This window comes from Haliotis rubra, unplaced genomic scaffold (assembly GCF_003918875.1).
Source record: "Haliotis rubra isolate DU_JTF1 unplaced genomic scaffold, ASM391887v1 Scf409, whole genome shotgun sequence".
NCBI classification, from domain to species: domain Eukaryota; kingdom Metazoa; phylum Mollusca; class Gastropoda; order Lepetellida; family Haliotidae; genus Haliotis; species Haliotis rubra.
Window position 1 is genome coordinate 746,044 of NW_025767090.1, and position 14,728 is coordinate 760,771.

Below are 14,728 nucleotides of genomic sequence, written 5' to 3' on the forward strand. Positions count from 1 at the left end.
AAAGTTGGGTAATGTGTGTGCTTCAACACAACTGGATAAGATGGTAAGAAATCAGTGAAAACAAACTGGTCCAAATGTCTTCTCAGTGAGCATGTCAAATCAGTGATTCTAGCAGTGCTTCAATTGCATTTTACTAGGGGAAATATTCCTTTCAGTGAGTGACTTGTCTGACTGAGTGAGTGATGCAATCTCTATAATTTTTTTACAACAGCAAACATAAAATATAAAGTAAACTTTAAAGTTTATTTAAATGTTAAATGCAACCATCTGAGCAGAAGTAAGAGCACATTGATACAGATTTGATATCACAACCTGACTGGTATTTGTTGCAATAAATATATACAGGACACTTTGCATTACCTGGCATAGCTTGAAATACCTATGGTAATATTTGTATAAAGCATAACTAGAATGTATAGGTTACCATGATATATCTATACAATCTGAAACATCACAGCAAGCTTATATTATCACATGTATAGTAAGTTGTCCAACGTTCCACAATCTACTTACAGAAATATAGGTACAATAATCAAACAAATCAACAAATCTTTCTCCAATAGACATTGATCATCAAAGCTGTGTCTCGATCATGTCAAGATATGAGATCCTACTCATGATCAGTCATTAGTTATTATTCGCCACATGAAATATTTGCTATTTTCACACAAATATTTTAAGCAGACTTAAGATGGTGTCAGTCCAGATGTCTAGGAACATCCTGGGCATCAAATGTTGCTATACAGGTTCTTCAGTGTTGGGGTGGGTGGAAGTGTTGGTGTCACCTGTTGCTACTCCGGTTGGCGATCTTCCTCTGTGTGGGGGGTGGATGTGGACATTGGGGTGGGTGGAAGTGTTGGGGTCACCTGTTGCTCCTCAGCCTGGCCATCTTCCTCTGTGTGGGGGAAAGAGGGGGTGATGTGGACACTGGGGTGGGTGGAAGTGTTGGGGTCTCCTGTTGCTCCTCAGACTGGTGATCTTCCTCTGTGTGGGGGTTGGATGTGGACATTGGGGTGGGTGGAAGTGTTGGGGGTCACATACTGCTACAGAGACAGCTTCTTGAACTTCTTGCTGGAGGTATTTGGAGTCTTTGGAGTAACAGATCGAGTGCCTGATGACATCATTCCTTCAAGAATTCTTAATGTTTTCTTTGACTCTCTGAAACATGGCAAAGAGAAAAATGTTTGTTAAATAATTTTTGACATCATAAGATTTAAACCATACACAAGCTAAATATATTTTATATTAATACAAGACTTCTGAGAAGAGGCATCTGACAGCTCTGACTTTTTACAAGTTAGTTTACAGATCACTCTGTTAGTTTAAAGATCACTCACACAAAGGGGCACTTCATAGAGAAAAACATCTGAAATTCGAATGACATTTAATTTACATTTTTTTCACCATTATTTTTCATGTTAATGGGAGCCTATTTGTTTTAAATTTTATCTGGGCTTGAGCAATCTTTCACTTACTCATTATTTGAACAGCCAATGTCATATAGAGCAACATAGTGACAGCAGTGAAGGAATGAGGAGCGTGTTCCCCCAGCAGACAAATGTGTACACACATATACATACATATCATGCAGATATCACACACCAAAAATGCAAGCACCTTTCACTTTGGCATCACACACACATCATCATCTGTGTGATGTGTGTGTATGCGTGTGATGTCTCCACGATGTGTGTGTGATGTTTGCGTGATATCTGCATGTGTGTGAGGTGTTTGTGATGTCTGCATGATTTGTGTGATGCATCTGTGTGATGTTTGCATGATGTCTGTGTGTGATATCTGCATGATCTGTGTGTAATGTCTGTGTGATGTGTGAGTTCTGCATGATTTGTGTGATGCATCTGTGTGATGTCTGCATGATGTCTCTGTGTGACATCTGCATGATCTCTGGGTGTGTAATGTCTGCATGTGTGATTTCTGCATGATGTGTGTGATGTCTGCGTGTGTGTGATGTCAGCATGATGTGTGTTATCTCTGCATAATGTGTGTGATGTCTATATGATATGTGTGATGTCTGCATGATGTGTGTGATGTCTGCATAATGTGTGTGATGTCTGCATGATGTGTGTGATGTCTGCATGATGTGTGTGATGTCTGTATGATGTGTGTGATGTCTCTATGATGTGTGTGATGTCTGCATGATGTGTGTGATGTCTGCATGATGTGTGTGATGTCTGCATGATGTGAGTGATGTCTGGATGATGTGAGTGATGTCTCGATAAGTGTGATGTCTGCATGATGTGTGTGATGGCTGCATGACGGGTGTGATGTCTGCATGATGGGTGTAATGTCTGCATGATGTGTGTGATGTCTGTATGATGTGTATGATGTGTGTGATGTCTGCATGATGTGTGATGTCTGCATGTGTGTGATGTCTGCATGATGTGTGTGATGTCTGTATGATGTGTGTGATGTCTGCATGATGTGTGTAATGTCTGGATGACGGGTGTGATGTCTGCATGATGTCTGCATGATGTGTGTGATATCTGCATGATGGGTGTGATGTCTGCATGATGTGTGTGATGTCTGTATGATGTGTGTGATGTCTGCATGATGTGTGTGATGTCTGCATGATGTGTGTGATGTCTGCGTGATATGTATGTGTGATGTGATCGTGATTTCTGGATGATATGTGAGTGTGTGCATATATGATGAGGTGAAATGTTGTGTTTATGATTCCAGCACTTCTATGGTGATGTGCAGGCATGTGTGTTCAGATGGGCATGTGAGTGAGTGATGTCTGCATGATGTGTGATGTCTGCATGTGTGTGATGTCTGCATGATGTGTGTGATGTCTGTATGATGTGTGTGATGTCTGCATGATGTGTGTAATGTCTGGATGACGGGTGTGATGTCTGCATGATGTCTGCATGATGTGTGTGATATCTGCATGATGGGTGTGATGTCTGCATGATGTGTGTGATGTCTGTATGATGTGTGTGATGTCTGCATGATGTGTGTGATGTCTGCATGATGTGTGTGATGTCTGCGTGATATGTATGTGTGATGTGATCGTGATTTCTGGATGATATGTGAGTGTGTGCATATATGATCAGGTGAAATGTTGTGTTTATGATTCCAGCACTTCTATGGTGATGTGCAGGCATGTGTGTTCAGATGGGCATGTGAGTGACTGATGTCTGCATGATGTGTGTGATGTCTGCATGATGTGTGTGATGTATGTATGATGTGTGCGATGTCTGCATGTGTGTGATGTCTGCATGATGTCTGTGATGTCTGCATGATGTGTGTGATGTCTGCATGATGTGTGATGTCTGCATGATGTGTGCGATGTCAGCATGATGTGTGCGATGTCTGCATGGTGTGTGATGTCTGCATGATGTGTGTGATGTCTGGATGATGTGTGTGATGTCTGGATGATGTGTGTGATGTCTGCATGATGTGTGTGATGTCTGTATGTGTGTGTGATGTCTGCATGATGTGTGTGATGTCTGCATGTGTGTGATGTCTGCATGATGTGTGTGATGTCTGCATGTGTGTGATGTCTGCATGATGTGTGTGATGTCTGCATGATGTGTGCGATGTCTGCATGATGTGTGTGATGTCTGTATGATGTGTGTGATGTCTGCATGATGTGTGTGATATCTGCATGATGTAGGTGTTAGAAGTGAGCTAGTATACTCTAGCTAGTAGAGAGGCAGACAGCAGATGATGTAGGTGTAGAAGTGAGCTAGTATACTCTAGCTAGTAGAGAGGCAGACAGCAGATGATGTAGGTGTAGAAGTGAGCTAGTATACTCTAGCTAGTAGAGAGGCAGACAGCAGATGATGATGTAGGTGTAGAAGTGAGCTAGTATACTCTAGCTAGTAGAGGCAGACAGCAGATGATGTAGGTGTAGAAGTGAGCTAGTATACTCTAGCTAGTAGAGAGGCAGACAGCAGATGATGTAGGTGTAGAAGTGAGCTAGTATACTCTAGCTAGTAGAGAGGCAGACAGCAGATGATGTAGGTGTAGAAGTGAGCTAGTATACTCTAGGTAGTAGAGACACAAACAGCAGATGATGTAGGTGTAGAAGTGAGCTAGTATACTCTAGCTAGTAGAGAGGCAGACAGCAGATGATGTAGGTGTAGCAGTGAGCTAGTATACTCTAGCTAGTAGAGAGGCAGACAGCAGATGATGTAGGTGTAGAAGTGAGCTAGTATACTCTAGCTAGTAGAGAGGCAGACAGCAGATGATGTAGGTGTAGAAGTGAGCTAGTATACTCTAACTAGTAGAGAGGCAGACAGCAGATGATGTAGGTGTAGAAGTGAGCTAGTATACTCTAGCTAGTAGAGAGGCAGACAGCAGGTGATGTAGGTGTAGAAGTGAGCTAGTATACTCTAGCTAGTAGAGAGGCAGACAGCAGATGATGTAGGTGTAGAAGTGAGCTAGTATACTCTAGCTAGTAGAGAGGTAGACAGGGAGGTATCAGGCCAGGGCATGACAGGATATGGTGTCATTGTTTTGGTTGTGTCTGAGGTAGAGCTTTATACCATAACACCCCCCAATGTACAATGGCACACAGAACAGGGTCTGAACAACAGTCACACAACTGTATACTTCACATACATGCTTAGTTTAAACACTTTACATATTTGTGAACATCATGATATTTGACAATGTGATCAAGGAAACACTGTACTTGTGTACTATGAAGCTACCTGTTTTGTACTGTACTACTGAGGTAAAGTCTGTAAACATGTAACACTTCACATACATGCTTAGTTTGACCATTTTACATATTTGTGAACAGCATGATGTTAGAGTGACAAAGGAAACACTGTACTTGTGTACTATGAAGCTACCTGTACTGTACTGTACTACTGAGGTAAAGTCTGTAAACTTAATTGTGGGAATAAAAACATGAAAAAAAACCCCGAAAACCCCGCGAAAAAAACCCAACAAACAGTGTCACACAACACTGTCACTGAAGGGAAGATAGTTTCAACATCACACAGGATAGTGTTTGACACCAGGGTCACAATATCACACAGGATACAGTTTGACAATAGGGTCACAGTATCACACAGGATATAGCTTGACAACAGGGTCACAGTATCACACAGGATATAGCTTGACAATAGGGTCACAGTATCACACAGGATATAGCTTGACAATAGGGTCACAGTATCACACAGGATACAGCTTGACAATAGGGTCACAGTATCACACAGGATATAGCTTGACAATAGGGTCACAGTATCACACAGGATACAGCTTGACAACAGGGTCACAATATCATACAGGATATAGCTTGACAATAGGGTCACAGTATCACACAGGATATTGACAACTTGACAATATCACACACAGGATACAGTTTGACAATCACACATATCACACAGGATACAGCTTGACAATAGGGTCACAGTATCACACAGGATATAGCTTGACAATAGGGTCACAATATCACACAGGATATACAACAGGGTCACAATAGGGCTTGACACAGTATCACACACACAGGATATAGCTTGACAATAGGGTCACAGTATCACACAGGATATAGCTTGACAATAGGGTCACAGTATCACACAGGATATAGCTTGACAATAGGGTCACAGTATCACACAGGATATAGCTTGACAATAGGGTCACAGTATCACACAGGATACAGCTTGACAACAGGGTCACAGTATCACACAGGATATAGCTTGACAATAGGGTCACAGTATCACACAGGATACAGCTTGACAACAGGGTCACAATATCATACAGGATATAGCTTGACAATAGGGTCACAGTATCACACAGGATATAGCTTGACAACAGGGTCACAATATCACACAGGATATAGCTTGACAATAGGGTCACAGTATCACACAGGATACAGCTTGACAATAGGGTCACAGTATCACACAGGATATAGCTTGACAATAGGGTCACAATATCACACAGGATATAGCTTGACAATAGGGTCACAGTATCACACAGGATATAGCTTGACAATAGGGTCACAGTATCACACAGGATATAGCTTGACAACAGGGTCACAATATCACACAGGATATAGCTTGACAACAGGGTCACAATATCACACAGGATATAGCTTGACAATAGGGTCACAGTATCACACAGGATATAGCTTGACAATAGGGTCACAGTATCACACAGGATACAGCTTGACAATAGGGTCACAGTATCACACAGGATATAGCTTGACAACAGGGTCACAATATCATACAGGATATAGCTTGACAATAGGGTCACAGTATCACACAGGATATAGCTTGACAATAGGGTCACAGTATCACACAGGATACAGCTACAATAGACAATAGGGTCACAGTATCACACAGGATATAGCTTGACAATAGGGTCACAATATCACACAGGATACAGCTTGACAATAGGGTCACAGTATCACACAGGATACAGCTTGACAATAGGGTCACAGTATCACACAGGATATAGCTTGACAATAGGGTCACAGTATCACACAGGATATAGCTTGACAATAGGGTCACAGTATCACACAGGATATAGCTTGACAATAGGGTCACAGTATCACACAGGATATAGCTTGACAATAGGGTCACAATATCACACAGGATATAGCTTGACAACAGGGTCACAATATCACACAGGATATAGCTTGACAATAGGGTCACAGTATCACACAGGATATAGCTTGACAATAGGGTCACAGTATCACACAGGATACAGCTTGACAATAGGGTCACAGTATCACACAGGATACAGCTTGACAACAGGGTCACAGTATCACACAGGACATAGCTTGATAACAGGGTCACAATATATTTGTTTTGTGGGAACGTCGGATACAGACTTCTCGCTTGAATGATCCAACCTGTATTATGTCCCGTGGGATCCTACAACATGAGCCAGAAATGTCAACAAAGATGCCTTCCCATTTATCAAACCGGAGAATAAAAAAAGCCACAGAGACATAAGCCAAACATTCCCTGACATTTCCCTCGCTATTCCTCCACTGATTTTCATTTTCTCCTGTCCACCAAACACAAAACCACAAACCATTAAGTGAATGGCATCCATGCTCTGTTTCACCCATTGTACTCAAGAGGACCCAGAGAACCACAAATATTTACATGGAAATCACAGATTCAAAGATAAACAGCGAGATTACTATATTATGTGACTAAATATTTATAATATTTAAGTTCTTGATTTCAAAGATATACATATCTAAATTGAAACAATGGAACATTTGAAAGTATGGACAATAGTTTCTAGCATTCCAGCACATGTTAAATCTTGCACCTAAACAAGATCATACAATGATGACATCAGTTCTATTTCACAAACACAAACAAGATCATACAATGATGACATCAGTTCTATTTCACAAACACAAACAAGATCATCCAATGATGATATCAGTTCTATTTCACAAACACAAAATCTCATTGATTCTACAAAATCTAGTGTATGTTGACAATGGGCATTTTCCCATGATGTATCCCCAGCTCTCTCTGATCTGTGGCAACACGTATAGGATCAGTGTGTTAAACATGTTAGAGGAAATATGCTCAGGCAATAATGTCAGTTGAAGTATGTATGGGGTTAGATTATTGGTCCATGTGGTGAATGTCCTACTGTGCTGACAACCATACCTGGCTAGAGGTCCCTCCTGCCTCTCACGCTCACGTAGGGTCCGCAACACACGCCGGTCAACCAGCCGCAGAACAGCAAACGACCGGACAACCTGAAACACAGTGAACAACTGTACAATCTGAAACAGTGAACACCTGGACAATCTGAAACACAGTGAACAACTGGACAATCTGAAACAGTGAACACCTGGACAATCTGAAACAGTGAACACAACTGGACAATCTGAAACAGTGAACACCTGGACAATCTGAAACAGTGAACTCACCAGGAGAGTGAGGGAGGGAGAGTGTACTCATCAGTAGAGTGAGGGAGGGAGTGTGTACCCACCAGGAGAGTGAGTGAGTGTGTACTCATAAGGAAGAATGAGTGAGGGAGTGTGTTCTCACCAGGAGAGTGAGTGAGGGAGCGTGTACACACCAGGAGAGTGAGTGTGTACTCAGAAGAGTGAGTGAGTGAGTGTGTACTCATCAGAAGAGTGAGTGAGGGAGTGTGTACTCAACAGGAGAGTGAGTGAGGGAGTGTGTTCTCACCAGGAGAGTGAGTGTGTACTCATTAGGAGAGTGAGTGAGGGAGTGTGTACTCATTAGGAGAGTGAGGGAGGGAGAGTGTACTCATCAGAAGAGTGAGTGAGGGGGTGTATTCACCAGGGTAGTGAGTGAGGGAGTGTGTACTCATCGAAACAGTGAGTGAGTGTGTCCTCACAAGGAGAGTGAGTGAGGGAGCGTGTACTCACCAGGAGAGTGAGTGAGGGAGCATGTACTCACCAGGAGAGTGAGTGAGGGAGTGTGTACTCACCAGGAGAGTGAGTGAGGGAGTGTGTACTCATCAGGAGAGAGAGTGAGTGAGGGAGTGTGTTCTCACCAGGAGAGTGAGTGGTGGAGTGTGTACTCATTGAGGAGAGGAGAGTGAGTGAGGGAGCGTTCACTCAACAGGAGAGTGAGGGAGGGAGTACTCACCAGGAGAGTGTGTACTCACCAGGAGAGTGAGGTGGGTGTGTACTCATGGGAGAGTGAGTGTTCACTCAACAGGAGAGTGAGTGAGGGAGTGTGGTGAGGTGGGTGAGGGAGTGTGTTCTCACCAGGAGTGTGTGAGTGTGTTCTCACCAGGAGAATGGGTGAGGGAGCGTGTTCTCACCAGGAGAGTGAGTGAGGGAGTGTGTACTCATCAGAAGTGTGAGTGAGGGAGCGTATTCTCACCAGGAGAGTGAGTGAGGGAGAGAGTATTCACCTGGAGAGTGTGAGGGAGAGAGTATTCACCTGGAGAGTGAGTGAGGGAGCGTGTATTCACTTGGAGAGTGAGTGAGGGAGTGTGTACTCAACAGGAGAGTGAGTGAGGGAGAGTGTATTCATTTGGAGAGTGAGTGAGGGAGCATGTATTCACTTGGAGAGTGAGTGAGGGAGCATGTATTCACCTGGAGAATGAGTGAGGGAGCATGTACTCAACATGGGAGTGAGTGAGGGAGGATGTTTTCACCTGTAGAGTGAATGAGGGAGCATGTACTCACCAGGAAAGTGAGTGAGGTAGAGGGTACTCACCTGGAGAGTGAGTGTGGTAGAGTGTATTCACCTGGAGAGTGGGTGAGGTAGAGCGTATTCACCAGGAGAGTGATTGAGGGAGTGTGTACTCACCAGGAGAGTGATTGAGGTAGAGGGTACTCACCTGGAGAGTGAGTGTGGTAGAGTGTATTCACCTGGAGAGTGGGTGAGGTAGAGTGTATTCACCAGGAGAGTGATTGAGGGAGTGTGTACTCACCAGGAAAGTGAGTGAGGTAGAGTGTACTCACCTGGAGAGTGAGTGTGGTAGAGTGTATTCACCAGGAGTGAGTGAGGGAGTGTACTCACCAGGAGAGAGAGTGGGTGAGGAGAGTGAGTGTGGTAGAGTGTATTCACCTGGAGAGTGAGTGAGGGGGCATGTACTCACCAGGAGAGTGAGTGAGGGAAAGAGTATTTACCAGGAGAGTGAGTGAGGGAGTGTGTACTCACCAGGAAAGTGAGTGAGGCAGAGTGTACTCACCAGGAGAGTGAGTGAGGGAGAGATTTATTCACCAGGAGAATGAGAGAGGTAGAGCGTATTCACATGGAGTGTGAGCATGTACTGAACAGGAGAGTGAGTGAGGGAGCGTGTATTTACCTGGAGAGTTAGTGAGGGAGCATGTACTCATCAGGAGAGTGAGTGAGGGAGAGTGTATTCACCTGGAGAGTGAGGAAGGGAGGATGTACTCACCAGTAGAGCTGGAGAGTGAGTGAGGAATGTTTTTCATCAGAGAGTGAGGGAGATTTATTCACAAGCAGAGTGAGTGAGGTAGAGTGTATTCACCTGCAGAGTGAGGTGAGGTAGTGAGGGAATACTCATCTGGAGGAGTGTTTACTGAGGTGGTGGGGAGTGTGTACTCATCAGAGAGTATGAGTGAGTGAGGGGTGTTTACTCAACAGGAGAGTGAGTGAGGGAGGGTGTGTACTCATTAGAGTGAGTGAGAGGAGTGTGTACCTGAGGGGAGTGTGTGCTCTCCAGGAGAGTGAGTGAGGGAGTGTGTACTCAAGGAGAGAGTGAGACTGTACTGAGGAGAGAGTGAGTAGGGAGTGTGTACTCAACAGGAGACTGAGTGAGGGGTGAGATGAGTGAGAGGAGGGTGAGAGTATTCACCAGGTGAGTGAGTGAGGGTGTGTGTATTCACATGGATAGTGAGTGAGGGAGCATGTAATCAACAGGAGAGTGAGTGAGAAAGTGTGTGCTCACCAGGAAAGTGAGTGAGGTAGAGTGTACTAATGAGGAGAGTGAGTGAGGGAGTGTGTATTCTAATGAGGAGAGTGAGTGAGTGAGTGTATTCACATGTAGAGGAGTGTGTAGCATGTACTCACTGGACAGGTGGGGAGTGTGTACTCAAGAGTGAGTGAGGGAGCATGTACTCACCAGGAGAGTGAGTGAGGGAGAGAGTATTCACCTGGAGAGTGAGTGAAGTAGAGTGTATTCACCTGGAGCGTGAGTGAGGAGGCATGTACTCACCAGTAGAGCGAGTGAGGGAGAGATTTATTCACCAGCAGAGTGAGTGAGGTAGAGTGTATTCACCTGGAGAGTGGGTGAGGTACAGTGTATTCATCTGGAGAGTGAGTGAGGGAGCGTGTACTCAGGAGAGTGGGTGAAGGAGTGTGTACTCACCAAGAGAGTGAGTGAGTGAGTGTGTACTCATCAGAAGTATGAGTTAGGGAGAGTGTATTCACATGAAGAGTGAGTGAGGGAGCATGTACTCACCAGGAGAGTGAGTGAGGGAGAGAGTATTCACCTGGAGAGTGAGTGAAGTAGAGTGTATTCACCTGGAGCGTGAGTGAGGAGGCATGTACTCACCAGGAGAGTGAGTGAGGGAGCATGTACTTACCAGGCGGGTGAGTGAGGGAGCATGTACTCACCAGGAGAGTGAGTGAGGGAGAGTGTACTTCACCAGGAGAGTGAGTGAGGGAGCATGTACTCACCAGGAGAGTGAGTGAGGTAAAGCATATTCACCTGGAGAGTGGGTGAGGTAGAGTGTATTCACCAGGAGAGTGAGTGAGGTGGAGTGTATTCACCAGGAGAGTGAGTGAGGGAGAGTGTATTCACCTGGAGATTGAGTGAGTGAGAGGGTATTTACCTGGAGAGTGAGTGAGTATGGTTTTACACCACTTTTAGCACTATTCCAGCAATATCAAGGCAGGGGACACCAGAAATGGGCTTCACTCATTGTACCCATGTGGGGAATCGAATCCAGGCCTTCAGCATGAGGAGCAGACGCTTTTTTACTCACTAGGAGAGTGAGTGAGGGAGTGTGTACTCACTAGGAGAGTGATTGAAGGAGCATGTCCTCCCTGCCCTGTGTACTCAAGGGGAGCATGTACTCACAGGGAGAGTGAGTGAGGGAGAGAAAGTATGCACCTGGAGAGTGAGTGAAGTAGAGTGTATTCACCTGGGAGCGTGGTGAGGAGGCATGTACTCACCAGTAGGGCGAGTGAGGGAGAGGTTATTCACCAGCAGAGTGGTGAGGGTGGGGGTGTATTCACCTGGAGAGTGGGTGAGGTACAGTGTATTCATCTGGAGAAGTGAGTGAGGGAGGCGTGTACTCAGGAGAGTGGGTGAAGGGGTGTGTACTCACCAAGAGAGTGGAGGTGAGTGTGTACTCATCAAGTATGAGTTAGGGAGAGTGTATTCATGAAGAGTGAGTGAGGGGAGAGCATGTACTCACTGGGAGAGTGGAGGTGAGGGGAGAGAGTATTCACCCTGGAGGTGAGTGAAGCAGAGTGTATTCACCTGGAAGTGTAGTGAGGAGGGCAGAGCATGTACTCACCAGGAGGTGAGTGAGGAGCATGTGTACTTACACCAGGCGGGTGAGTTGAGGGAGATTGTCATCATTCTGGGTTAATAGTAAGTATATGGTATTGTCATCATTCTGGGTTATTAGTAAGTATATGGTATTGTCATCATTCTGGGTTATTATTAGTAAGTATATGGTATTGTCATCATTCTGGGTTAATAGTAAGTACATGTATATGGTATTGTCATCATTCTGGGTTATTAGTAAGTATATGGTATTGTCATCATTCTGGGTTATTAGTAAGTATATGGTATTGTCATCATTCTGGGTTATTAGTAAGTACATGTATGGTATTGTCATCATTCTGGGTTAATAGTAAGTACATGTATATGGTATTGTCATCATTCTGGGTTAATAGTAAGTACATGTATATGGTATTGTCATCATTCTGGGTTATTAGTAAGTACATATATGGTATTGTCATCATTCTGGGTTATTAGTAGTAAGTGTATATGGTATTGTCATCATTCTGGGTTAATAGTAAGTACATGTATATGGTATTGTCATCATTCTGGGTTAATAGTAGGAGTACATGTATTGTCATCATATTAATAGTCATACATTCTGGGTTATTAGTAAGTACATGTATATGGTATTGTCATCATTCTGGGTTAATAGTAAGTACATGTATATGGTATTGTCATCATTCTGGGTTAATAGTAAGTCACATGTATATGGTATTGTCATCATTCTGGGTTAATAGTAAGTACATGTATATGGTATTGTCATCATTCTGTATTAGTAAGTACATGTATATGGTATTGTCATCATTCTGGTTAATAATAGTAAGTACATGTATATGGTATTGTCATCATTCTGGGTTATTAGTAAGTACATGTATATGGTATTGTCATCATTCTGGGTTAATAGTAAGTACATGTATATGGTATTGTCATCATTCTGGGTTATTAGTAAGTACATGTATATGGTATTGTCATCATTCTGGGTTATTAGTAAGTATATGGTATTGTCATCATTCTGGGTTAATAGTAAGTACATGTATATGGTATTGTCATCATTCTGGGTTATTATTGTAAGTATATGGTATTGTCATCATTCTGGGTTATTAGTAAGTACATGTATATGGTATTGTCATCATTCTGGGTTATTAGTAAGTATATGGTATTGTCATCATTCTGGGTTAATAGTAAGTACATGTATATGGTATTGTCATCATTCTGGGTTAATAGTAAGTACATGTATATGGTATTGTCATCATTCTGGGTTAATAGTAAGTACATGTATATGGTATTGTCATCATTCTGGGTTAATAGTAAGTACATGTATATGGTATTGTCATCATTCTGGGTTAATAGTAAGTACATGTATATGGTATTGTCATCATTCTGGGTTAATAGTAAGTACATGTATATGGTATTGTCATCATTCTGGGTTAAGTTTTGTAGGATAACAAGGTTATGAAAAGTGGATATTACATAGTTTAATAACAACAGCCATTTGTGTCATGTTTACAACATGTCAGAACGCCGATGTTGGGGAGGTTTTGAGGTTGTGTTACCTGACTGGCTGAATGTTTGGTGTGTGGGCATTGCTGACTGTCTACAAGAAGGAAATCCTATCATGATGTGTATATATGAGCAATGCAGTACCTCATGAATATTTTGTAGGTTGTAGTGCATGCATACTCAGGTTGGGTAAAAGAAGCAGAATCACTTCAGAGGTGGATATTGTAATATTTCTTTGTCACAGAAGTAGGAACGAAGGCATGTTTAGTGTACATAAGTCATAACTTGCTGACCAGATTACATGAAGACAGGACGACAGCGTTGGATTACGTCTTCAGGCATTGTTGACAGTGTTTACTCGCTCCATAGAGGGGTGTGTTGCTTCACACAGTCATTATCAATATTGATATTTTGGGTTATTGTTGTTAAGAGAAAGTTGTGTTTTATAAGAAAATGACATGTTTCATATACATGTGATAAACAACTGATTACTGTATACTGAACACAGTATTGTATCATGAAGTGATTACTGTATACTAAACACAGTATTATATCATGATTACTGTATACTGAACACAGTATTATATCATGATTACTGTATACTGAACACAGTATTATATCATGATTACTGTATACTGAACACAGTATTATATCATGAACACATATCATGTATTATTATACTGAACACAGTATTATTTATATCATGAACTGATTACTGTAATAGTGTATAGTGAACACAGTATTATATTGTGAACTGATTACTGTATACTGATTACAGTATTATATCGTGAACTAACAAAATTATCCAGAGAGATGAGGTATGACATACACCCAGTGAACAATTGTGTCTCAGTCAACAAACAGACATGTAAACAAAAACATGTACTAACCAAAACAAGTGTCTATACAATTACTTGAAGGAAATTCCCACTACAGAGTAAAACTTTTTGTAGCTTATTTGTTGCTGCACTTACTTCTCGATCGCCTCACATGCACGGGCAAACATCCGTAACGCAGTCAACGCCTTGGCCGCTGCTGTACGCACCTCCTACAACACAGAGATATGACCTGTACACAACTGCTTAGAATAGTAAACAGTACACAACTGTCCTTCAGTACAACACACACTCCGTGGTGATATGTGTAGTAAACAATACACAACTGTCCTTCAGTACAACACACACTGTGTTGTGCTATGTGTAGTAAACAGTACACAACTGTCCTTCAGTACAACACACACTGTGTTGTGCTGTATGTAGTAAACAGTACACAACTGTCCTTCAGTACAACACACAGTGTTGTGCTGTGT

General features: G+C 42.7%; 1 protein-coding gene and 1 long non-coding RNA gene across 2 annotated transcripts in view; one reads left to right on the forward strand and one right to left on the reverse strand.

The window, feature by feature from the left end:
- Nucleotides 1-1,028: 1,028 nt before the first annotated feature.
- Nucleotides 1,029-14,728, reverse strand: part of LOC124287928 — a 54,409-nt gene continuing 40,709 nt past the window's right edge. The window contains 5 exon segments of the mRNA XM_046724418.1: nucleotides 1,029-1,158; nucleotides 7,614-7,905; nucleotides 11,580-11,642; nucleotides 13,473-13,513; nucleotides 14,394-14,467. Of these exon segments, the coding sequence (XP_046580374.1) occupies nucleotides 1,044-1,158; nucleotides 7,614-7,905; nucleotides 11,580-11,642; nucleotides 13,473-13,513; nucleotides 14,394-14,467 (585 nt within the window). The 3' untranslated portion in view covers nucleotides 1,029-1,043.
- On the forward strand, nucleotides 3,687-4,090 carry LOC124287935. The gene is made up of 3 exons (XR_006901341.1): nucleotides 3,687-3,815; nucleotides 3,850-3,987; nucleotides 4,046-4,090. It is a non-coding gene; the product is annotated as an uncharacterized LOC124287935 (long non-coding RNA).